This window comes from Cyprinus carpio, chromosome B6 (genome assembly GCF_018340385.1).
Source record: "Cyprinus carpio isolate SPL01 chromosome B6, ASM1834038v1, whole genome shotgun sequence".
Classification (NCBI taxonomy): domain Eukaryota; kingdom Metazoa; phylum Chordata; class Actinopteri; order Cypriniformes; family Cyprinidae; genus Cyprinus; species Cyprinus carpio.
This window is the reverse complement of record NC_056602.1, coordinates 10,794,394-10,820,976: the sequence shown is the minus strand read 5'-3', so window position 1 is coordinate 10,820,976 and position 26,583 is coordinate 10,794,394. Positions and strand designations below refer to the sequence as shown.

Here is a 26,583-nt window from a genome sequence, read left to right as displayed (position 1 = left end):
TTACCATTTTGTTGTTTATTTGGCCACCAGTTTGTTATCAAATAAATTTTAATGCAGTGGAATGCTTTGTCTCAAACATGTTGACAAATTTCAAAACCCAAATCCTCCCAATTGAATTCCTAAACCCTCCCTTTCTTTAAACATCACCCCAGAAATTCACCGCTCCTAGAAAAATAAAGACAGACAACTGAGGGTTGACCAAATCACACACACTAAACCCTGGCATAAGAAGGGGAAAAGACTGATTAATTTGGTTACAAGCACACTTTCTCCTCCCCATCACACTGACCACTCAGACATCGTCAACTGGCATTATACCTGCAGGTGGAAGGAATCTTCCACTAAAGTGATGGAAAGCAGGAAGGGTATGGGAGAGTTATTGTCCTTACAAGATGATAAATCTTCATTTCAGTAACTGATATGGAATCTCTGATGGCACTGAATGAAGTGCAAAACAAGGTTTCAAACCATCCTCCCAGATGACCAGAAAGCTGAGAGGGCCAACTCTGCCCCAGGTAATTCAACAAAAGTGCTGTTTCTGGGCCCTTCAGTACGGAAGATTATAAAAAAGAAAATTGAAATAAAATTAAATAAAACAAGTTGTCCACTTTTATATCTTTAAAAATAATTCAGTAGCAGGTATTAATTTGGAAAAGGAGGAATACGAAAATGTAGTTTGACTAATGAAACAGGGAAGGTACCTCAGTTTGGTCTCTGCTAAGTTTTGTTTACACTGTAATAGCAGCTCAATTGTATTTCCACCAAAAGGTGAATGACATACAGTCCCTGTGCCCTGAAATGACCACTCATTCATATCACAGAATTAAGGCAGAATAATTGGCTTTCCCCCTCCTTCATCAGGTATTTCCAGTATTATACTGCAAAATCTTAACACTGATCCCCCGGATCACAAAAGGAGGTAGTGGGCAGGTATAAAGAGCAGTTCAACAGATTACCATTATAATTAGACCTAAAAACCTAATACATTTTGATGCAAAAAAAGTAAACTGTACAGAAAACCACTTCAAAGACAAAGTTTTTGTGGACAGAGAGGCATTCTCTTGGCTGCTGATGGTTGGGCTGGAGGTAATGACAACTGGCTGAAAGACGACTCTGTAACGCCCGGTGGCTGTTGGATTAATTAGGAAAAGCTTTAGTGTTCACAGACAGGGAGGTTTAAAGTGGAGGTGGTGGTGAAGGGGTTTGTCTCGCCTTCTCTTCCTGACTCTTATAACTCATCGTGTCCCTCTTCAACATCTGAATCATCTTCCTCTGCATCATCAAGATCCAGATCCTGTGGAAAGAGTAAGATATTCTTAGAATACATGTAAAAACATTTTAGTGCAATGGCAACAATTGGGATATTTGCCCACCGAAACAAATGTTTTAAAGCATGATCATCCCTACCAGAAGACCATGTGTACTAGCATGACTTCAATTCATCAAAACAAATCTGTCCTGCCACAAATGCCAGTAATCCCTGCAGCAAAACAAGTCTAACCGGCATGAGTTCACAGGTGCTGAGACGTGTCATCACCAGCAGGAGTCCTTTCCTCATAACTGGGACGTGCGGACTAGCAAGTGTTGACTGACTTAGTCAGCTATAACAGTTGTGTTGGGCATTAGTGGCAATGATAATGTTCTAAATTTGAATTTCCTAGAAGCATTCCTCTGGATGGATTTCTGTGGTCCTGGATTGTGCCTAAACAATGTGTAAACTCCAAAATTAGAATGAACCAAGAATAGGCCGTTGGTCTAATATGATCTGGAGATCTGTGAAGCCAGCAAGACAGTGGTATACAGCTTGTAACTATACTCTAACGTGTTATAATTTTCAAAATAGTAATTAGATTACTCCGTTACTCAAAAAGTAGTCAAATTACAGTAACGCGTTACTGCCCAACACTGCTGACAACCATAACTAGCGTTTGTTCATGCTAACTTACGGGTGGGTGATCTCAATGTTATATTACGTTTAATCTTCATATCACAATCTACCTTTCGTGTGAACTGTAGAGATTGTGATTTTTTATGTCCACATAATAATAATAATAATAATAATAATAATAATAATAATAATAGGTAATGTCATGCACCAAATCTCATGCTTCCAATGATTATGAAAGGTTGATCATTGGGCTGCATGCCATTTCTTTCCTTCCCTAGGTGCTTGATGCATGCGCACTCCGTTTAAGCTTGCACCCGAAACTCAAAGTGTACTTTGCTTGTCCATGTTTTGCTCAGTCTGATACACACAAAATGTCAATTTTGGCAAGTATTTACATGAAGACAAAATTGAACAAAAAGCTGGGAAAATAATCAGATGTGTGTCAGTATTACATCCATCCATTTGGTCAGTTTTTAGTGCTGTCTTTGCCGTTAATGTTACTCAAGTGAATTTTAGTCTCTTTAATACCATCAATGTATATTTAATTTATACAGTGAAAGCTATGCAGTGTTTTAACATTTTTCACCATTTTGACATCCGATTGTTTAATGCAATACTGCAATAAATTGTGCAAACAGATAAGGCCATAGACTTGTTACAGTCTGGATAGTCTCTAAATATTTAGGGAAGAACACCCACCCCTTGCTAACTTTAAATATTTGAAAAGCAGACCTCACAAAAAGGTTCACATCAAGCTTTTAAGGAGAGACTCAAGGAAGCACGCTCCATTTCAGTACTGTAGACTACAAAACGAGCAAGGAAACACCTGCATACTTTATGGATTAATATTAATTGGTGCAGATGAAACTGTTAGCAATGATAATCATGCAGTAAAAAAAAATAAACCACTGATTATGTCCTAATGATAAAAATGTCAAAAGATTTATCTTTTCCATCTTCTGAATCTTCAGAAGCAAAGGGTCATCCAGTAGGCAGTTATTTTAAGGACACTTTATTTGGGTGTCTGAAATTAAGGAAATCATCAACAAGAATCTGAAAAATTAACTGAAAATCAGATTATTGTAAATGCCTGCAAACAAACATGTCCCTGAATTAAGTCAAAACTTTAAGGGTGATGCAGAGTCCAATAAAGTGGCCCAGTTTCTCCATCACTCAGGCTCTTGGCAAGTGCTTGTCCGACAGATTTTTCAGCAGGGTCTTTTACCCCCTGCAGAGAAGGACCAGAGCCAATAACAACAATAAAAAAAACAAAAAACAACAGCACCACAATAAAAAAACTCAACAATACAACAAACAATATTACAACAACTTACTAATTAATAACTATATTTAGGTCATTATTAATTTTTTTTTTTTGAATTTATGTGCACATGCATAACAAAAAGTTTAATTACTGAAGTAACAAACTAAGCAGAAACAGATTTCTCTGTGGCCAAACCAGCCAGATTTTCAATTGAAATTATGGTATGGTAAAATTTGACTGCAACCAAATCATACATACATCAGAATCTTCATCCTCCTCTCCTGCTGGTGCCCCACCTTCTTTTCCTCCACTCTCCAGAAACTTTGTGAATCCATCTAGCGTTCTCTCACCATTGTAGTCAATTACCTAAAGAAAGGGGGGTGAAGAGACAAGGGGAAAAAAATAAATTTCATAAACTACTACTACAAAGGGGCATTTGTTTGCAAGAAATGCAGGAAAATGTATTAAGGCTAAGCAACTTCTTTATAGTGTTGGTCGCAGCTGGGTGGACCTTGCAAAACCTTAGAAGTAACTTATGTAAATCCATCACATTTACCAACAACTAAATGGTGGTCTTTTGTCAGCACATCTTTTATTCAGTGCTCGGCTTCATCAAAAGATACTCTGGACTGAGGAAGAGGTTTTAATTCTAGAATTAGATACATGCAGAACCTCTAGAGCTCTCAGGGTCAAGACAAGGGGTGAATTCACTGGGTTGGGAGTGTCTTGTTTCCCATGCACGTGTTGTGAGGCTAGCTATATTGGAGCATTTCTAAATCCGTTGACTAATTATCAGCATATTGCTGTGGACAAAAAAAAAAAAAAAAAAAACCCTTTACTAGAGCAGGAGAATTTGCTGGAGTTTTCAGAAGTATAAAACACAAGGTTATTTGCGTAACCCCGGTTTTCTGATAGCATTAAGTGAGGTGTCTCACTATGGGAAACACCCCTTCCGCGTATTCCTCAGAAGCCCTCTTACATCACCAGACATGACAACGTCACTACGTCATTTAACACAAGCTGACCTCCATATATACCGTTTATACCAGGTTTATTGTTCTCTTTCAAGCATGCTTTTCGGTGTCTCACTATGGGATATCCTAACCCCCGTATTGCCAGATAGTCTGCCTTGAAGTCTTCCCTGTCGGTTTATGTCTTTCCTTGGGGTAGACCCCCATTCAAACTGCCTTCTTCCTGAAGGTTGAGGTTGAGGGGCTGGCTGGATCGTTCTTCCTAGGCCAGGCAGTTCTCTGTTCCAGGACTCCACTGTGACCCATTGCATTCACGTTCGGTCTCTTCAGTCTAGGAATGTGGTAGCTGGGGGGTGGACGGGCCATAACTTGTGCAAAGGTGGTGGAGGGGGTGCAGTCTGCCGAGGTGGTGGAGGGGGTGCAGTCTGTGCCTTTCTAGGCATACAGAATTGCAAAGCCTCATCCCTCTTCTTTTCCTCGCATATCTTTTGCATCAGTGTCAAAACCAAGCCAAAAATGCCCTCTGCAACCACAGGTGCATCCAGGATGGCTTCTTTTTCCCCTGTCAGAGAGATTTGCCAAGTCCTCGTCCTCTCTCTTGAATGAACATTGCGGCCATGGCCTTGCCTGCGGCTTGAACCACGCATCTCTGAAGATGCAGAAAAAGATCTATAACGACATAGCTCCCTTCCCCGCGTGTCTGAGCTGGCATGGTTGACGCTTTGTCCTGCAATTTCGATTGGTACGCGGTCAGCATAGAGATCGCATTCAGAGCCCTGACAGAGAGAGCAACTGCCTTAGAACCGTGTTCCATCATGCTTGACTGGAAAGAGTCCACTTTGGATGGCAATGTCGGATTTGCAGCTGCCATGTGCTTTGGGTGCAAGTGCGTGGCAACTAATGGCTCCATGGGGGGCATTTGGAGAACTCCTTCCAACTCCATTCCCTCCATATCGAGACACATGCTGCTTGGCAGCCTTTTACCCTCATAGCGAGACTTTGCAGTCTATGCTACTACAGTCAGTCACGGAATGTTTAGTTTCTCTGCAGCACATTTGCAAATCTTGCAGATCAACACTGATAAGTGGGGATGGTGCCCAGTCTGCATCTTCCGTGGATCCCGCTGTGGTGAGGGGTTGTGCCGGGTGCGCAGGGGGGAGGAAATGGGAGTCCTCAATTTTCCTCTTCTTTAGAGAGAAGAAAGTCAGATTGTCCCTCTTTCGTTTTGTGGCTCTTCAATGAAAGATCACTGTATTGCCTCAGTTCGGCTACTGGGCATGTGCATTTAAATTTTCAGAGACGACGATATAACGTGAAACCTATGAAAATGTTTTTTAAAAAGCTCATTGTGCCATGGTTTTATCATTTTACAGTGTTGCAGTGACCATCTTTTTGCAGTAAAGGACCTGTCATAGTTTAATGAGTGGGAAGTCGACATGAAGCGATGCGAGGTTAGCTGCATTGAAAACAGATGAGCGCACGTGCATATACAGTAGGGGTGGAACGGTTCAACTTACAGTTCGGATTGTATCACGGTTTTCGTACAATTTGGTATATGCTATGTTTAGGGAAAAACTACACTGTCAAATAAAAATAAAGAAAATAAGAATAATCTAACAAGCAACAGCACAAATACAACAGAGTAAAGATACATAAAATAAACTTATGATTTTCAGGTTTTTAAGGCAGGTCTAACATTAGTTTTTAGGTATACAAATTGAATAGAGTAATCTTTCTTTAAGTTACAAAAGTTATTCAATCGAGTAGTGAGTGATTTCTTTGTTTTTTTATGATTAATATAAAGAAAGTGCTGTCACTTTAAGAGAATGCACTGATACAGTACGTTCAGCCGGCTATGTCTGCTGTAGGATACTTACTAAGATTGGCATTTTGAGAATTTTTGTGTGAATTTGTCCATTTAAACAATACTTCAGAGAGTTTAATATTTGCGCGCGTTCTGAGATGCGGGTTTGCACACTTGGGATGTGCATGCATAAATCTCACTGCGAGCGTGAGCTCATGTCCTCTAAAGCTTTGGCGGTTTAAATATTTAAGAGCCAGTTTAAACATATCAACGTGTGCTGTTCAGGTCTCACCTGTGCACGCACGCTATCAGCATGATGACAGAATAAATGACTGCTCATATTCCAGCATATGGCATTCGCATTGAACAAGAGTGAATGGTTTGTCCACATTTTTGAATGATAAGAGTACATTTTAAAATTTTTAATATTATTATTATTATTATTATTATTATTATTATTATTATTACACACTCAGTATTTTAACTTAAGCGCTGCAAGCCATGCATACAGCGCCGGACATGACTTTAAATTAAATTCCTTACCTTATTACCGTTACGGTGGCAGACAACAGCACAGTTTAACCGTCCGCACACATTTATATTAAGTTATTGAAAAGTTTCAATTCAGTCCATCCTTTTGTACCGTTTTAACACAGATTTCTATGGTGATCAGCCATAGATGTCGGGCTAGATGGCGGATAGCAGTGGTGGCACATAATATCCGCATTCTGATTGGTCAGATTGCCTGTCAATCAAACTCTTTGCAAACTGTCAATTCTTTAGAGTTTTTTTTTTTTAAGGTCATATGATGCGATTTCAAGTTTTCCTTTCTCTTTGGAGTGTTACAAGCTGATTGTGCATAGATAAGATCCCTGAAGTTGCAAAGAATAAAGTCTCAACACCAAAGAGATATTCTTTATCAAAGTTAAGACTCTGCCATGCCCCCCTAAAACGGCTCATTCAAACACGCCCCCACATGTCTACGTCATAATGTGGAAATCTTTGCGTAATGCCGCCCAAATGTTCACGCAAAGAAAGAAGGTGTGGTTTCAGTAACCGCAGTTAGTGTTGAAGCAGCAATGTAAGGGAGATGCTGTGTGTTTCTAGTTGAAAGCAAAAGCACTTTATTTGGCCTTCCGAAAGTAGATGCATTTAGGAATCTTTAGATGCATTTAGGAATCTTACTTGCAACAGAACAGCAACGCATTTTATGGACGATCGTTTCATGAACCTAGGAGAGGAGGTAATTCTGATTTTGCTAGGACAATCTGGCACTTGATTGAATCAGCTACAGTAAATACGTTTTGTTATTAGTTTAAGTATTTGATATTAACTGTTCAAATGCGGAGTTTTGCGCGCGTGTGTGTAAGTGAGAAAGAGACAGGGTCACGTCACAGAGTCAGCTGTCTTAACTGTCCATGGCTTGTGTACTGCAAACACATACGAGCTTCATTACTGTGTCTGTCACGCGACTCTGTTCCCCTTTCGGGCTTGTACTGATGGTAAAACTAAGGACATTATTTACTGTCTGTACATTTATTTTGAAAGATGAAGCTCGTGATTATGGAAAGGTACGTTACATTTCTGACAAGTGCTTGCGGTGTTCGGCCAATCACAATGGACTGGGTCAGTTGATCAATCAGAGCAGACTGCGCTTGTCGGAAGGAGGGATTTTGTAGAAAACTACACATTTGAGAGAGGCGGGGCATAGAGGACCTACATTAATGTGCACTATTTGAAAAATGTGTTTTTTGAACATTAAAACGTCAACATTGTTACACCAAATACACAAAATCTTTAGAAAGCATCACATGACCCCTTTAAATAATTCACATTACATTATGCTAAAAATACACCCAAAACAGAAGCAAATTGTCTTGAGGCCTTACCTTATGGTCATCACCAGCAGGGAAGAACTTGAGCGTGGGGAAGCTATGCACTTTGACAGTTTCAATCTCATTAGCTGTGGAGTCCATCTTGGCCACAACAATATTTGCATTGTCTTTGAATTTCTCACCCAGCTGATCCCAGATGGGGGCCAGCTGTTTACAGTGACCACACCATGGGGCATCTGGATAAAGGAAAAGCAAACGGAATACAAAATAATTGGTTCTTATTAAAAGGCGAATTTACACACACTTTAAAAGTTTGATTTCAGTCAGATATAACAGTCTGACTGAAACTGTACTAGTCCAAGTCAAACTAACAGATTAATCTATACACCTCCAGTGATTTAATTCAAGTCTTCTGAAGCATTATGATCAATTAGTATGATAGACAAAAATTAGACCGTAAATAAACAATTTAATTGGATAAAACCACTGGATTTGCATATGGGTTACAAATATATTCATTTGTGTTCCACAGAAGAAAATCATATGAGTAAATGACAGAATTGTGAACTATTACTTAAACTAGACTACAATTGACCTAGCAGCTGTTGCACTTGCTTCGCAAGACAGAAGTGATGTGCAACATGGATATAATCCTACAAAAAAAAAAAAAAAAAAAACGATTCCACATTGCAAAACCCCACTGGAGCTCGATTATAACTGCAAAAGGTACATGTACAACCATTCTAATGCCCTGGGTGACATGAAATATAACCCCCTTTTACCCTTCAAGACCTATGTCACTTATTAGAAAATCAGTCATAGCCATGTGAAAAAAAAAAAAAAAGCTACTTTCCTCACAGACATGCTAGTTTGGGAAGCAGTTTGCTTTAAATATCTCTAGACACTAAATGATTTCAGAATTTCTCGCTCTTTCCTATTATAGCAAGTTTAAGAGTATATAGGAAGGACAACTCTCCAAGTAAGTATCCTGTGGGTTACCGTGCCAGGATTAGCAGTATGCTTTTGGACAGATACAGGAATCTTGTGTTTACAATGCCAGGCTATTAGGAGGGGCAATATAGAAAATAAATCAGGCAATATGCCATGCAAATTGATCTCTCAAACCAAGTCAGACATGGAATGACAAGCAACATTCAAGACTACAGAATTTGCATCTAAGCAAAGACATTTTTGTATGACAAAATACGTACAAAACTCTACAAACACATTCTTGGCGGGGTCAAAGGCAACCTCTTCAAAGTTTTTGCCCACCAGGACCTTGACAGGGTTCTTATCCCAGTCATCAGGAATGTCCTGACTCATCAAATGAGGCTGAAAGACATTACAATCATTCAAAACACACACACACAAAACAATCATTCCAAAAAGACATTTACATTTTCATTTAAGTGCCAATTTTAAGTAACTACTGAATCTACCATAAAGACTCATTTCCTCATTTACATCAGACATTATTTAAAGCTGCAGTCTGTAACTTTTTTTTGGTTAAAAATGATCCGAAATCAATATTTGAGCAAGTACATAACCAGCCAGTGTTACTTACTTTACCTTACTTAAGCCCAATTCACAACGGTTAGCCTACAATAATGTTTTCTAATTTGGGTGGTACTGGTAGGTTTTCACAGGAAATTCGAGCATGCTGCTGCGTCATTACATGTTTGTAAAAATGAAGCTGTCCTGGCTACTAGGCTATCGCATGCGAGGATCCTGCAGGTGGCGGATTGTTTACAGCCTTTTCTCACAATCCGCCATCAAAATGATAAATTATTCTAGTTGCTGCAATCCAAAAGGATTATGTGTTTGAAACATGTGAATGAAATTAAATTATATTCCAGTTTTAAATGTGCATCTGATTATTGATAGCCTGGGATTACACAAGATTTTTAAAGACAACCAGTTCAAAGGGAGCATAATTTGCTTTTTGGGTTAAAAAAATTTCTTAATATGAAATTCGAATGGTATGACAATAAGAGATTAGACTGTACAGAAATTGAAAAATATGTGCCAAGACACTATACACAGTCATGAAATGTTGTTAACATTAAGAATTTGAGAATAAACTATAACAAAAAATGTGCACGGTTTGATGTGATATGAGCTAACGTAAAGCTAATGATTTTTAGATTATCACCATTGGTCGCTCGATTTATTGCAATTCATATACATATCATTTATATTTCATATCATTTAGTTATTTAATAATAATAATAATAATAATAACACACATAATTTGATTTAATAACCCAATTTGAAGCAAAAACAGAATGTTCTGACAAGCTTTGTGAAATTATACCACGTAAACTTTTCAGAAGACGGCTCCCCTCAGAAATACATCCATATAAACCCCTAAATCAATATTTGTGCATCATGAACAGTGAGTGATCTGCCTGCTACAGTATTTTTCTCTGTGCGTCTGTCTTCAGCGTCTCTGGCCTGTGTTAACGGGTGTAAAAACAGACTTCGTATTTTCACATAAATGACATTTTGGAAAATGATTGCATTGCAAAGCAGTTTTGGCAAGTCCAGAACAGAGTTGCAATAAGGCAAAAAACGGCTGGTTGCCGATCGCGTAAAGGACTAAGTATATTTCGGCTGTCCGCGCACCATCGGCATTACGTTATTTTCGTCGAAGCTCCCTACACTGTACAATGAATCTCCTATTTACACAGTCTACATTTTGTTTGTTATAATGAGACGATTTGTGAGATTTCAGAACTCAGCACTGAACAAATCCAGAATCAGAGGATTCTGATTAAGATTGTGTTCAAGGAATCAACAGATCTGTCTGTGACGCATTACTCACAGAAAAAACACATTGTAAATAAGTTAGAAACCTCCGAATCCCAAAAACACATTCATAGCCGCACAGTAGTTTTCAGTCGCAAATGCACTGTAGAGCTATGAAATGAAATGACACATTGCAAAATTATGAAATCAAACACTTCTCCATAGGTTCGTGCATCAGCTCAAATGCTACGTTTTTTCTCACGCTACCCCCATCTCAACCCCCAATCATTAGCGCAGTTTCGTTTCGTCTTTGCACCCTTCTACTAAACAATTTATTTCGAATTTAATGCCTTGAATCCATGCGTCTGATATTCATGTACTTTCAAGAAGCGTGGGAACCCTGATTAGATTAATCTGCGCTGGAGCCGTGCACCAGCCACGCAAGCAAGATAATTCCGCAAACTGTCGCCATCTCTGTTTGAAAACCTGCAACTGAGGCAAAACTTACGGACCACTGCTTTAAACCTAAAACCAAACAAACTTCTCAGTCACCTTAAGTTTTCCCTCTGTGAAGGCTGTGCAGAAGGTGATGATGTTCTCTGCTGTGATTTCTGAGGTTTCTGGTTTGTATTTGGTCATCTCTTCCTCTAGGGTAATGAGGCGGATTGCTGGGCACTCTTCCTTTTTAAGACCAAAGAACTCCAAAATTCGCTGATTATCATCCACATCACTGTCAATAAAGATGAAGAGAATCTGTGGAGAAAGAGAATAAGGTTAAAACGCCAATGTATTCAGCAAAACATACACTGACAGTTTAATTATAAAAAAAAAAATACCCACCTTGCCTTTGAAGCCCTCAGCTGCTTTCTTAAATTGGTCCATCTTATCCTGGAAGTCTTTGGCCGTTTTAGGCACAAACATTAGGATGTGGGACTTGATGACACCTCCAAAGATTTTTGGAGCAGTCTGTAGACAAGAAATAAGAATCTCAGAATCTGTTGTTCCCTCCACAATATGGCAAAAATGCAATACATTTTTCAATAAAGAAAAAGTAGGCCAACTGGGTCTGTATGCAACAGGTCAAACACACATCTGTAATATCAGTATATACACAACAAGAAACAAGTGTGGATAAAGTGTACCTGCTCTGTAAACTCAATGACCAGGGGAAGTTGGTTGGATTTGATGAAGGTCAGTAGCTTTTCTTTGCTGATCTCGCCATCGAATGCAATGCGACCCTCATCAAACTGAAAAAAAAAAAAAAAAAAAAAAAAAAAAAAAAAGGTCAGTGAGTGCGAGAGAGAGAAATATGAGAGAGAGAGAGAGAGAGAAATATGAGAGAGAGAGAGAGAGAGAGAGAGAGAGAGAGAGAGAGAGAGAGAGAGAGAGAGAGAGAGAGAGAGAGAGAGAGAGAGAGAGAGAGAGAGAGAGAGAGAGAGAGAGAGAGAGAGAGAAAAAAAATATACCTCTTATTTAACTTTCTATGTCCACAGGAACAAAATTCACTGTAATTGAGTGTTAACTAGGGAACTATGCATTACTCAAGCATAGAAACGTGACTGCAACAGTTGTTGGCCACATGGCAGTGGATATTCTAGATTCAACATACAGTGGGGATTAATAGCACACATAAAGAGCAGCTGCGTTTTGGAATGAAATTCATTGTCCCTACTGCCTCATAGTATGTGTCTGGGTGCAAAGACACAGCAAGCCCAAAGCCTCTCTAGTGACGGGGTCAATGAGAAGTTTAGTCTATTGTTGATTATACATTTATAACATTTTTTTATTTTTTCCTGACCGTGGGAACCCTATGGATTTCTAATAAGATTAGAGAGTTGGGCAGGGACATGGAAGGCCAATCCTTTCACTGAAGGCCAATCAGTAAATATTCAATCAGCAAATTATTTTCACAGCAGAACTCCTCTCAATAAAATACAGTTGCATTAAAATTCACCATGTCAGCAACATGCATGAAGACATGGGGCCTGTGATCTGATCAAACAGTAATGTGTCTAAATTACCACAAGACCTCTTGATCTTCGTGTGAAGCTCATCTAGCTCAGGTGTCCTATTGCTAATTATTGCACATACATTTTCTGAATGAAGAACCACTGAATACTTTAAGATTAGGAAGTTTCTTGTGCTCATTAAGGCTGCATTTATTTCATCACAAATACAGTTTAAAAAAAAAAAAAAAGCAGCAATAGTGTATAATAGTACAATTTAAAATAATGTTTTTCTATTTTAACACACTTTAAAATATAATTAAAATTCCTGTGGTGGCTGAATTTATCAGCTATTACTACAGTCATGGCCAAAATTTTTGGCAGTGACGGAAATTTTGTTTTGCAAAGTTTGCTGCTTAAAGGGGTCATATGATGCGATTTCAATTTTTCCTTTCTCTTTGGAGTGTTACAAGCTCTTGATGCATAAAGAAGACCTGTAAAGTTGCAAAGACTTAAGTCTCAAATCCAAAGAGATATTCTTTATAAAAGTTAAGACTAAACAACAAACAACCCGTAACTTTTATTCTAGCTATTGCCACCATGTTGTGGAGAAGATGTGTTTTGTTGTGAAAGCCCAAAACCCAGATGTTCACGCAAAGAAAGGCATAACTTTTATTCTCACGGTTGACGCCGCTACCATGTTGTGGAGTCGCTGTGTGTTTCGTTAAAGTGAAACTTTGTTTGGCCTTCCAAAAGAGGACATGACTATAAATCAGTGGTTAAGTTGTATTTCAACACTGTTCCAGAACAGTTCAACCCAAATATTCAGATGTGTGCTGCGCATTTTATGGACGACGAGGACTGTTTCCTGAACCAGAAGCCTGCAATGCGTCTGTGGCACAACGTCTGTTTCTATAAAGTTGTGCAGTTTAAACTTTGCAAGGACAGTGTGGCGCTTCCGCCTCAACAGCATGTAGGTACGTTTTTTATATTTAAATTTGCCACTGATCATTCAAAGGAAAGTTGAGTAGTAGAGTAGGCTTTGTTTACGCAGCGTGATACGCAACGCAACACGTATCCAGTATGCACTAATCCACAAATAACATAAGTTATTCAGTTTATAAACGTGCCTTACACTCCCTCTGATGCGAAATAAACCCATATCCTGAGTTGTTTAGTTACTCCTAACAGTACATTGACTGAACTGCTAAAAGAGAACCGATGATGGGATGTGCACGAGCAGAGCAGCTGGACTGAGTCTCATGCTGATGCTGGCCTGGGAGACGGCATAGTATGTTAAGGGTGTAACATTTCCGTCACACGCTTGAGGCATTCGGCCAATCACAACGCACTGAATAGCTGGCCAATCAGAGCACACCTCGCTTTTCAGACCGATGAGCTTAGTAAAAATCGACACGCTTCAGAAGGCGGGGCAAATTTTTTTGAACCTTAAACCACATAAACATTGCATTACATCAAATACACAATATTTTTAGCAGCATCATATGACCCCTTTAAGCTGTTATGGTGTTCATTCCTATTGTTTCTAGATTTTGTAGAGTGATCAGATGCATTTCAAATAATTGCTAAAAGCTTCATTGGCCAAAAAAAAAAAAAAAAAAAAAAAAAAATATTCACAAATAAACAAATTATAGTTTTATTAATCATAACACAAAATGACTAGCTAGCATTAATTGACTAATATCAGAGGCACATGTGAAAGTGTGCAGACTGAAGGCCAATTTATACTTCTGTGTCGGGTGCGCGTAGTAGGTACGGCGTAGCATACGCATTGACGTGTACCATACGTCGTACTCTTCGCCGTACCCTGACGCGCACCTCCTCAAAAATGTAACTACGCGTTGCGACGACGCGGACTGCAATATCTGTGATTGTTCGGCTTGGTAGTATCACGTTTCCTCCTACGCATTTCCGGAATGATCTTCTGCACTCTGGACCGCCCGCCATTTTTAAATTCCGAAATTCAGTGAAGAGCCAACATGGAAATGGACCAAGTGACCGAGCGATTAATTGGAGAAGTGAGGAAATACAGCCATCTGTATGACTCCTCTTCGGGAGATTACAAAGACTGCCAGATGGCAGCGAATTCGTGGTGGGAGATTTCCTCCAACGTCGGTTTAGATGTAGCGGAGTGCATGTAAACACAGTGGAACCCGCTCGCGTCAACTAGCGTTTCGGCGGTGTAACTGCAGAGCAAAACAGACATATGCAGAAGTATAAATGCTCACGACGGCGTCGCCTACGTGCGTAGCCTACGACGTACACTACGGCGTACACTCAACGCAGAAGTATAAATTGGCCTTGATTGCTATAAAAGTGGTGTCAAACTCAGGTTGCGTTTACACTTGGCATTAACATGCGACCTGTATCCGGATGTTGTCCACATACACATTGAAAACACAAGTGTAAAACAGCGTGTCCTGGTCAAGCGGTAGTTTGGTAGTTAGTGTGATCGTATCTCAGTGTAATGTAAACGCAATCCAGCCATCGTGTCTGCATTTGCAGGATGACATCACTCAAAATGCCACCCCTCTCGCAAATTGTCAGAAAAAAAAAAAAAAAAAAAAAAAAAAAAACACTGAGAACACCCGTGTGGAGACTACTAAAATTATCTTTGATTTGTAAAATGTCCCGCGACTGAAATGCTTTTCAAAAGAAAACCCACCACTTCAGGTTGTCTTTGCACTGGGCCATTCTCTGCAGACTTATTTAAATATTGCACGGGAAAGACCGATCTGATGGGTTATCCAGATAGAAAAGTCAGTTGTTGATGTTGCCAAGTGTAAAATGCGCCATGTTCTGATTGACTGATGATCCGATCTACTTGATACGATCACAGTGATTGCATGTTAAATGCCAAGTGTAAACGCAGCCTCAGGCTACGTCCACATGAAGCCAGAGCTTTCCCTATCCTATTTTTTTTCCCCTCGTCTCAAGAAATATCTGCATCCACACAAAACTGACACAAAACGATGGAGTATACATGCCAGATCAGTATGTGGTGCTGTGATTCTGCCACAGAGATACATTAAAAACAGAGGAGACTTTAACTATGTGCATAAACCTTGCACAAGGTATACAAACAAACAATACATTAATCAGTGTTAATGTTAGTTAATAAGACAATTGTTCAATGTTTGTTCATGTTTTTTTGCAGTTGTGTGACTAAGTGGTGTCTGATTAGGGGTGAGACGTGGCCTGATGATGTCATTGTTTCAGAAAATATACGGATTTGCTGTCCACATGAAAACGCAAGGGTGGCGTTTTCAGATTTATCCACCCTGGGACCCGCTTTCAAAAAAATATCGGTTTTACTCTCCCAAAACGGCGGATGAAATGCCTGTACGATACAAAAATGTATGCGTATACAGCTAAACACATCTCCGTGTGAACGGGGCCTCAATTCCTGGAGGGCCGGAGTCCAGCAGTTTATTTCGAACTCCAGCACACATACCATGGCTGCGTTCCACTTCACTTTTAGACACGCACTCGCAAACTTCCACAAGCACTTCCCCTCGGGGGAATCCCCACTGCCCTTTTGAAGTGCGTTCCACTTCGTGAAGTGGACGAGGGAAGTTTATATGGACAGACCATCGACCCCTTGATTTTGACAGAGTGAGTCTGCTTCATATGCACACATCAGGCCGCTCCATAGACCATGATGCAACACGATTATGAGGTCATCACAGATTGCGTTTCATTTATCCCCACCCCAAACAAGTCTATAATATATAAAAGGATTCTTTTTTTTTTTTACTTTTATAACAGCCCAGGCATACCTATATACATATAAAATACTCCACCAAACAAATTCGTAAGGGGAAAATGTAAACAATAAACCAACTTCTTAGCAGATTCTAAATGATCAAGGGCTTAGGAGGTTCCAGTTCAGCCCACTGCAAGGGTTCTGCCAGTGGTGGGCACTCGTGCAATGTAAATCAAAATATATTGTGTCCAGCGGGAAAAAAAGTTGTTGTTTTTTTACCAAGTCATTTAAACATTACACATTTCAGAGCGGTAACATCAATACCGTTATGCTTAAGGTTATCATACCGTCAAAATTTCATACCGGCCCATGCCTAGTGTATATATACACACACACACGTATTGATGTTTTCACCCTGAAATGTGTAATTTTTTAAACGACACAAAAACAAAAACAAACAAAACAACAACAAAAAATTCCCCGCTAGACACAATATACTTTGTTTTTGAGCAACATACAGAATATTAGAAACAGTAGAATAAGTTTTTTTTTTCTTTGATTTGTTTCCTAAAAAGAAAAAAAAAAAGACTGACATCTTTATTTAACCTAAATCTGTAATTACAGTTATTTCATTTTAGTTATATAATATACGTATCATTTATATCATTTAGTTATATAATAAATCATACACAATTTGAATAATAACCCAATTTGAAGCAAAGACAGAATGTTATGAAATTATACCACAAACTTTTCAGAAGACAGTCAGCTCCACTCAAAAATGCATTCATAAACATACACATACATGTGTACGTATGACCCCAAACATTTGAATGGAAGTGTATACTGTTTCTTATTAACAGTAGTGTGTTTATTTGATTCTGCTTTTCATGTGACATCAAGCAACGATGAAAATATGTAATCAATCTACTAATGTTACATGACAGTTGGACAAAAGTTTTGCTGGCTTGGCTCTTTGACTTTGTTTAACGAAAGAAATTCATGTTTCTAGCAACCTGAGAGGGAGTACTAGGGATGCTCCAATCAGGACTTTTGCAGCCGATGCAGAGTAACGATTTCTTGTCATGGTGATTGGCCGATACCAATTCCGATTCTGATGCTTCAAGCTTGATATAGATGGTTTCATCGGGCACACACGCCTGGCCCGAGTAAAGAGGTGTGTTCGACCTGACTTGAAGATCGATCGGTGTATGACATCAAAGTACAGCGAGAAAAAGCATAAGGAGACGGCCACGCTCTTATAGCTCTCACAGTATTTTGAGGACACACACACCAATGAGTCCAATCAGCGCTGCTTCAAAACGAACACATCTAAGCAGTCTTCAGAGGAAACATCAAGTTGGCACGCTACAGTGTTGCCAAGTTGCCGTTTGGGGAAACCCTTTATAAAACATTTCTAACAGATCAGGTGGTTGTGCTGTGGGATGCGTTTTCCATACATTTGTGGCGCTCGCCACGTTTAAGAATCGTTGTTTGGCTACACTTTTTTTATATCACTATTTCTGAAGGAAGACTATCTTTCGTAAATTTTCGATGTCATTCATTTCATCCTACATGTTATATTCCTGATAAAGCAGTGTTTGTGAGCTCAGCACAGCTGTGTGCACAGCCATTACAGGGGAAACCTCTTTCTCCTCTGCTTTAAAGCACCTTCTGCTGGAAGAGAATGAGTTTGCATTTTCAATAAGTCCATCTGATTTACGCAGCAAACATATTTAACATTATATATATTAACTACTTTTTTTTTTTCATGAGGCAGATGATTTTACATGCTGGTGTGTTCGTTCACCTGATCGGGAAGTTGCAGTGACAGAAACAAAGTTTGAAAGGAGTAAAGCCTGTGTTAATGCTACCGAGTAAGATAATATGGCCAAAGATGATATTGTTTTATAAATAAAGGTTCATTTAAAAGCAGCCTATGATCAGCTTGTTGTGTTACCGTTACCCCTTACAGCTCCAACTAGGTTTTGTTCCATCCTCCACTCTGTGGCAACTCACAAGACTATTTTTAGCAAAGAAGCATGGAGAGCCACTTCAAAAATGTGCCGCTGCTGGCCGGTATAAACACAAGCATTAGAGCGGCCACAATAAGCTCTAGTTCCCGTGGAGCCTTAACACGCTGCAGACGTGTGCAGTGAGACGCAGATCAGCTGTAACGTCACTGAATCTGCTGTTAAATATGAACCATCCTTTCATCATATCATCATGCAAAACAAAAATAACAAGTAGCGACTTTTTCATTGTTTCTCAAAACGTCATAACATTTCCACACTGACGGCATCAAATTGTGATCGGTTCGTGAGATCGGCCAAGTGCAGAGAGTACCAATCGAGTCCTAAAATGTAATTATCGGCCAATACCATTCTCTGGCCGATCTATCGGAGCATGCCTAGGGAGTACATTTCAGTAGACAATTTTCGTTTTGTGAACAATCCCTCAAGTAAATTCACTTGACTCAACTCTTAAGGCCCATTCACACCAAGGTGTAAAAGATAACGATAAAGATATATTTCTAAAAATCATTCTCAATATCAAAGAATAGCACGTACTGCACAATTAAAAATCGTTCATCATACATATTTCTTTTACTCTCTGCACAACTCTTTATACATCGGATTGATTTTAATAACTGAAATGTACACCAAACAGACATTCCTATAGGAAAACTTGGTATTGGCAGATACTTAAAATTCAATGACCAAGATCAGGTGGGGTGGCAAAAAAAAACCTGATCAAGACATTCCCTAATTGTTACATTTTAATTTCGCGAAATCGTCACACCCCTAGCTACTTTCCATTAATATAAAGTTATAAACAAATATTAAGTTCTCTGAAATTCAGTCAGCAGAATCAAAAAATAGAGAAACTTCTTTACCTTCTTAAAAAGAACAACACCATCCTTGGCCACTTCAAACTTTGAAAAGCCTGCATCATCTGAGATGATGCCAAAGGGGATGTCATCCACAGCCTCTGCAGTTTTAATGAAGGCCTTGGCATCTTCTGATTCAACATTCTGCAGAGAAAACGAAAAAATAAATAAATAATTTTAAAAAAGCACCCAAAACTAAACTAGCTGAAGAAAAGAATGACATTTACCTTAAAGAACCCAATGACAGCAACCTCATTATCAGCAATAAGAGACTCTGCCTGTGTCACATCAGTTAAAGTAGTAGCTGCAGGGCCAGTTCGCTTTTTCAGCCAGTTGACGATGTCATCAGCCTGTCGGCCAGCTGAAGACAAAGCATGTCATAGTGAGACAAAGGAACCTGGTGGTATCAAGCAAACTCTTGTACATGTACAGAAAAAAAGTGCCATAGCAACTATAGGAGATGTGCTACATTTACATTTGGCACATTATTATTATTATTATTATTATTATTATTATTTCAAAGCACCTTGCACTGCATTTCAGGCATTCATTTGGAATTAAACATGTGATATTGGTGTGCTAATCGCCAGTTCTACTTTGAGCTACAGAAATAATGCACTGATAACTAAAAAACAAAAATTATATAAAGCTAGTACATACAGAGTAAATATAACTAAAGTGTTCCTTTCATGTATGCTAACCAATTTATGACCATTTATGACCACTGGGCAGGGACCGATATGCTATCAATGTGACTGACATGTCACCGTTTCAAAGGTATTCTTAATTATGCTGTTTTTTTAAATGAGTGAGGAGCAAGCACCACATCTTACAGCAGGAACTATTGATGTGACACGTCAGCAATTACACTGTGGTTCAGCTTTTGATCAAGTCTGAGTTCTTATGACATCACCTGATACAGATGCCCTGATAGAGTCCTTCCATTGAGGACTCCAGATAAGACAAAGATTAAACAATCTGGATTTTTTTTTTTTTTTTGACCTCGAGACATCTGAAAGTCATGGAACTTGCATTTGCTGAGGCAGGTCTGGTCTGCAGGAGTAAGACAGTAATAAACACAGTCATGGAGAGCAGCCTACAGCAACCAGACCACAGGCAACGTGAGGAACTGCACGTTGAAGGAAAGGGGGAGGGGCCTTCTACAAACAGGCTGAAACTCAGGCCTTACACGTACAGAATGACATGCACGTCTTCAGCAGTTAGCACTCACGTTCATGGTATACAGACCACTGACCAGTCTAAACTGAATTATGGTTTACAGTATAAGATGGCACCAATACAACTCAGTTACACTTCAGCGATTCTAACCAAAACAAACCTGTTAGAACTGTTTGTGCACTTACTGATTTCCTTCTGTCTGGTTTTAAGCAAATCTTGTTAATCATTTTGAAATCATTTAATATATATATAAAAAAATATATATATTGGTATGTAAAAAAAAAAATACATATTTCATTTACACACAAAAGTATAAGTCAAAAGCTGAAGCTAGTCTAGTAGTCCATGCACAAAGACGGACCATGGATATTATGTAGGAAAATTGTGGCTGATCTCTCACCAGAATACTCCTTGGGGTTCTCCTTCTCTCCTCCCTTAAAGAACTTGATTGTTGGATATCCACGAACACCAAACTCCTGAGCGAGTTCAGATTCCTCTGTTGCATCCACCTTTGCTAGTTTGATGTCTGAGCCTTCAGCTTTCAGCATACCAGCTGCTTTGGCATATTCGGGGGCCAGGGCCTTGCAGTGCCCACACCACGGTGCATCTGCAGTTATCAAAAAATAGTTAAATTCAATAAAACTGACATTTACTGTCACTGTGTGTTTTACATTCATTACTCACAAACCACATTAGCAGTAATTTGTCTGAATGAATGTGTTGGTGGTATACGTGAATAAAAAGAATGTATGTTTATTCTATTGTTCAAACCCAGTAAAACTGGATAAACTAAATAAGTAGGCGAAACTTATTACTCTAATCTTTTTCAACACGTCATATCTCACAACATGGCATGTTATTAAAGTTAAGAGCAAAGTTCAGTGGTTATAAAAATACACATGCATAAAATACTATATCACTCTTTTAGCAGATAAAACACTAATGAAAGACTGTACAGACTGTACGCTTTCAGTACATTGTTCACATGAAAAGTGTTTTTAAATACCAAATAAGATGTGGAACAAAAGTTATTTTTCTGATGTAACACGTCAACCTAGCGCGGGGCCGCTGGAAATTCCGGCCCATATTACTCGCCGTCACGCCTCTCAATATGACGAAACACTCGTGGAGGCTAGTGATTGGGTAATTCGAGAGTCTATCACGTCCCTGTATCAGGATGTACTTTGAGTGCCCAATGAATTTAGCCCGGTAAAGCGCAGACAAACTAACCTAGGAGCCCGGTTACACACAAGTTTGAGAAGTCTCTTCAGGTTGAAAACTCATTCATGCTTGCCCATAACATACTGCATATCATTTGCATGAAGTGGCGAAACCAAAAAACAAAACAGTAGGAAAGCGAAAGTCGAAAAACAAGTGAAAGTGCAAATCAATGCATTTATTATTTTCAACAAGGAAGGAACTCAGAGTCTGCTATAGCCCTGAATACGTACTTACAAATCTACCAACTTGAATCGAATGCATTATTCATAAAGGGGTTCGACGTACTTTAGCTTTGTTAAAACAGAGTTTTGGGGCGAGTGGCAAAGACGTCTTCAAATCATTAACATTGCATTGGAACCACGCTTTCAAATTTACGTTCTTACATTACGGTTTAATATTATCATTAAGATTTGGTTAGCACACGTCAGTTACTTGAGTTATGATGGCAAGAGATTAAGTAACGTTACTGCTGCAGCAAATCAAAACTAAGAATAAAAAACAACTCCCATTTAACTAAGAGTTGGTTTCGTTTAGCATTTTTCCCATCCACAAGCTATCGACATAAACACAGCAACAATTCAAACAAAGTTGGCGACTAACGTTACTTACAAAACTCAACAAGCATATTTGGGTAAGTTTTGAGCGCCTCCTCGAAGTTACTTTTCTTTAGTACGAGCACGTCCTCCTCCTCGGCGATATCAGCCGCGCTCATAGCGGCCAGTGTGCACACAATCAACAACTTCAGCATCTCGGATCACCTCCAAACGTGCCAATTATTAATAATAACGTGATGGAAACCGAGATGATTGTTAGCGCGACGGGTCTTCTTTCACCTTTAACAGACTGAAGTGTCGCTTGAATTTTGTGTCTGCCGCTAATAACGTGGCAATGAGCGCAGGAAACAGAGGGACAGCACTGCTGCGCATGCGCATTTATCAGGCCGAACGCAGTTCGTGTTGAATTGTGAGTGGACCGCGCGTCTCCTAGCACCTGGAAGTGAATCTGCCAGTCTTGAATACGAATTGACAATTCCTACTACGGCGCAAAAAAAATAAAAAAATAAAAAATAAATTACTAAAAATCTATACTGATTAGATATTCTCATGTGCTCATATCATACACCTCATAATATTCATGCACATTAAAATACTGGAATAAATATAGATGTGATACAATGTCAATTTTGTAAACGATGTAAATTCTGTTTCATCTTACAATATGTAAAATGCCATTAAAAAAATTTACTGACAAAAAAAAAAAAAAAAAAAAAAAAATCCCTACTACGGCGAATGCTTGGCTCATGAATATTACTGACGCACCGTAACGTTATGCCACTAGCCCTGAGTGTTTTGGCGAAAGGCAGACGTCACTGGGAGATAGCCTGTCAACTAGCGAATTAAATGAGCTCATTAATATTAATTCAACTGCGTGAGTGAACACTCAGGAAAGAACGCCACCACAATTTATTTAACATTCATGAGCTAATTACTGAACAATAGTAGAATTCGTAATTTCTCAGAGTTTATTTGTATGTTTGAATCTGTAGGCCTATTAAGGAAACATACTAACTAAAATACTAACCATGGTCATTTCACCACAGCCTTTTCAAATTCAAGAATTAAGATGCATGGGCATATTGTGTAACCTTACACCTAAGATTGAAATAGTCAATGCACCTAATTAAGCAAAATCCCGCTTTAGAGATTTGCCATTATTTGAAAGGTGAGATAAGAGAATATATACAGTAATACTGCCAACATGTATAGTCTAAAGATTTGTATGCAGCTGATTGTGCCAAACAAGTAGATAAAAGAATGACCCAATATAGGAAATGGCCCACTATCACTTTCACCACAGACTTTCTGTGGTTATACACTAGAAATAATACAATGTGTGATGTTCAGTTGGTTTGCAACATAAAATTAGAAGTTTGAAATAGTTTGCAGAAGATGTCCTGTGAAAAACTCCAAATGCATTAACCTACATTATGCCCTGTGAAAAAAGCCTAAACGCATGTTATTATCATGTCTTGCAAAAAAAAAAAAAAAAAAAAAAAAACATAATTTGCACAAGTATTTTAAAACCACAAACAGAAAAAACAGTTCAGACTCTTTGCGATTCAGTTTCCTCAAAACTGTTTTCCTTGAAATGAAAGATGATGAAAGTTTTTTTTTCTTTCTGTTGTTTTTATCAAGAATTGCTATGACCTCACTTTGTATAGCTAACTTTACTACAATGATAATAACACAATATTATGCATGAAAGCTGACATTTTCTCCAAAGGTTTTCTCCTCTAGAGAAACATTCTCAAAATTACAGAGTGAATATCAGTAAACTGTGGGGAGGTCTTGTTGGTTAAGAAATGTCTGTAACAGGAACTAATACTAGCTCTGTTTGGTTAACAAAGAATCATCAGCTAAGGGAAAATGCTGCTTTGTTTAATTCAAAGGGCAATAAGGAAAATATTAAATGTAGCATTGTATACTTGTGAAAGATGTAGAGTTTTGTAAAATTAAGAGGCCAAAAAACAAACAAACAAACAAACAAAAAACTGTTCCATTAAAATTGCTTCTATTAACATTGCAGTTCCTGATTCAGTTAGCATCACAAAATCAGCAAATGGACAGGTCAGGTGAAACTTAATGCAGAGAGGAAGGAACTGATCATCTCTCACTACACTCTCCCTTGCTACCGTAAATATAAACACTCATAGCGGAGGCGTAGAAGTACTGTTATGCTGTAATTGTTCTCTAATCAGCACAATGGTATAGATATATATATATATATATATATATATATATATATATATATATATATATATATATATATATATATATATATATATAAATAATTTACTTTATACTGAACAAAAATCAATTTGTGGGTCAATAACCAGCCAATTGTGTGAATAATAGCTTTTCTCCGCTAGATGGCACAACTGAACTATGTGCAGATGCCACACATAAACAGCACAAATAAACCCTCTACTGGACAATTACGATAATGCAGTGTCAACGCTAGGATTAAAAATTTAATTTCAATACGTAACGTAAGTGAAGTATTCGTATAAAGTATAAATTCGTATAAAGAATTAATTCCTGATTTCTGTTGTGGCTTATTTGTGAAACATGCTTTAGTATTATTTTCACATATTGCCTGTGTCAAACTGCTGTAAGAAGGGTTTAAATTAGGCTAGGCCATGTGTGTGACATAAGAATCAACTGAAACACACTTTAATTACTAGTTATTTAATGCTACATAACTACTGTATAAATGTAATATATAGCCTAGCAGTAGTTAATACAACCTTTCAAACAGTTTGCCCTACATTACATACATCAAGGGTAAGTTGAACTTTTGGAAAATATGAACAATTACTGTTAATGCTTATAGGGCCAACACTAAAATTCACAAAATGCAGAACAAATCTGTCCAGGATTATGCATGCCATATATTGGTGCTATAGTGGTGTCTCTGCTGTCTTTAGAATGCAGTTATTTGTAATACAATTGCATAATTTAAGATTATACTGCTAAGTAAAATGAAGTGGTCCACACACTTTAACTAATTTTATTCCCTTCAAATGATAGGGCTGGAAAAAACAGCCACAGAAAAGTTATTTAGTCTTGACTTCCTGTTTCACTGGGCTATAAATATGAAGTGACACACAGGGTTATTTGAATAGTTTTTCCTCGCTATGGGAAAGACCTGAAAAAACAACGATTTGTGAAAAAAAAGATTTAATGGAAATGGAAATAAGATAGCTGTTTGATTGTGGAAACACTCATTTGCACTAATTTGTTTGGAAAGGATTTCATAAGAAAAAAAACTTAAAATAAGGATAATTTGCAAAAGTATTTTGAAACCACAAACAGAAAACACAGTTTAGTTTCCTTAAAACTGGTTTCCCTGTAATGAAAGATGATAGTCCAGGACCAGATTTTCTTTTCTTTTTTTCTGTGGTTATTACCAAGAATTGCTATGACCCCACTCTGATATATATAGCTAACTTTACTACAATGATAATAACACAACATTATCCATGAAAGCTGACTGTTTTTCAAAAGGTTTTCTCCTCTAGATAAGCATTCACAAATTTACAGTGAATATCAGTAAACTGTATGGCGAGATCTTGTTGTTTGAGAAGTATTAGTAACAGGAACTAACAGTAGCTCTATCTGGTTAACAAAGAATCGTCAGCTAAGGAAAGCAAATGCTGACAGATGAGACCAAAATGGTACTTTTTTTGGTGTTGACAGAAAGACAGCCAATATAGAAAAGTTTCTTATCCCCACTGTGGAGTATGATTTTGGATCTTTAATGCTGTGAGGCTAATTGTTTTCCAAAGGCCCCGGGACAATATATTAGGATACATGTTATCATAAACTCTATCAGGTACCAGCAGTTTTTAAATCAACACCTCAGTGACACAGGAAGCATTAACTGGACTCTGGTTGGCTCCTTCAATAGGACAATGATCCAAAGTACCTCTCAATATCAACACAAAAATGATTCACAGAAAATAGTACATAGCAGTCTCTTGACCCAATCTTCAAAGAAAACCTGTGTAATAAGCTGCCGAAGAAAGTCCACAAGGACCTCTGAAACTGGAGGATCTGGAGAGGATTGGAAACTGGAGGATTCTGTATGGAGGAATGATCTCACATTTCTTGACAGATGTTCATCCACCTTATTACACATTATTGGAAAAATCTTGGCAAATAAATATTTTTACTGAATTATTTAACTTTAATCAAATTTAATTTAATTACTTTAATTACTAATTAAAGACAAAATTTTGTGAATTCATTGAATGAATGACCAAGTGGATAATCAACAAAGACACATTTTCATGTTTCTCCTATTATACCAAGGGTGCCAATAATTGTGAAGCTTACTGTAAGTACACTGTATGATGTCAGGCTGGATGAGCTAAGTGATGTGGGTGGAACTGGTATTCACTAGCCATTGTCATCTTCTCCCAGTGGAACCCAAAGGGAAATTCTTTGTTTTGGTTTCCTTAAACCGAAGATAAACGCATGACTTTATCTCTAATGTGAGCTGATATCCAACAAACTGCTGTAGAAGTTTACATGACATCATTCAATGC

The 26,583-nt window shown here is 38.3% G+C and overlaps 1 protein-coding gene across 2 annotated transcripts; it reads right to left on the bottom strand.

The window, feature by feature from the left end:
- Positions 1 to 22,396, bottom strand: p4hb (prolyl 4-hydroxylase, beta polypeptide). 2 transcript variants are annotated; one of them, XM_042725682.1, is made up of 11 exons: positions 22,083 to 22,396; positions 20,653 to 20,859; positions 19,301 to 19,434; positions 19,080 to 19,217; positions 11,653 to 11,757; positions 11,351 to 11,476; positions 11,063 to 11,263; positions 8,974 to 9,094; positions 7,817 to 7,998; positions 3,411 to 3,518; positions 1 to 1,294 (listed from the first exon to the last, which is right to left on the bottom strand). In XM_042725682.1, exons 1-11 carry the CDS (start codon positions 22,219 to 22,221, stop codon positions 1,229 to 1,231), a joined length of 1,527 nt encoding a protein of 508 aa, XP_042581616.1. In that variant the 5' UTR covers positions 22,222 to 22,396; the 3' UTR covers positions 1 to 1,228. The 2 variants fall into 2 exon arrangements, with proteins under 2 accessions (XP_042581616.1, XP_042581615.1); XM_042725681.1 differs by lacking the exon at positions 1 to 1,294 and adding an exon at positions 2,885 to 3,116.
- Between the last annotated feature and the right edge of the window lie 4,187 nt (positions 22,397 to 26,583).

Coding starts and splice junctions, on each gene's coding strand:
- p4hb (XM_042725681.1), bottom strand. CDS start 22,221: ATGCTGAAGTTGTTGATTGTGTGCACACTGGCCGCTATGAGCGCGGCT. Junction 9,095..11,062: donor TCACAGAGGGAAAACTTAAG/GTGACTGAGAAG, acceptor AATGTCTTTCAG/CCTCATTTGATGAGTCAGGA. Junction 7,999..8,973: donor GAATGTGTTTGTAGAGTTTT/GTACGTATTTTG, acceptor TCCTTTATCCAG/ATGCCCCATGGTGTGGTCAC.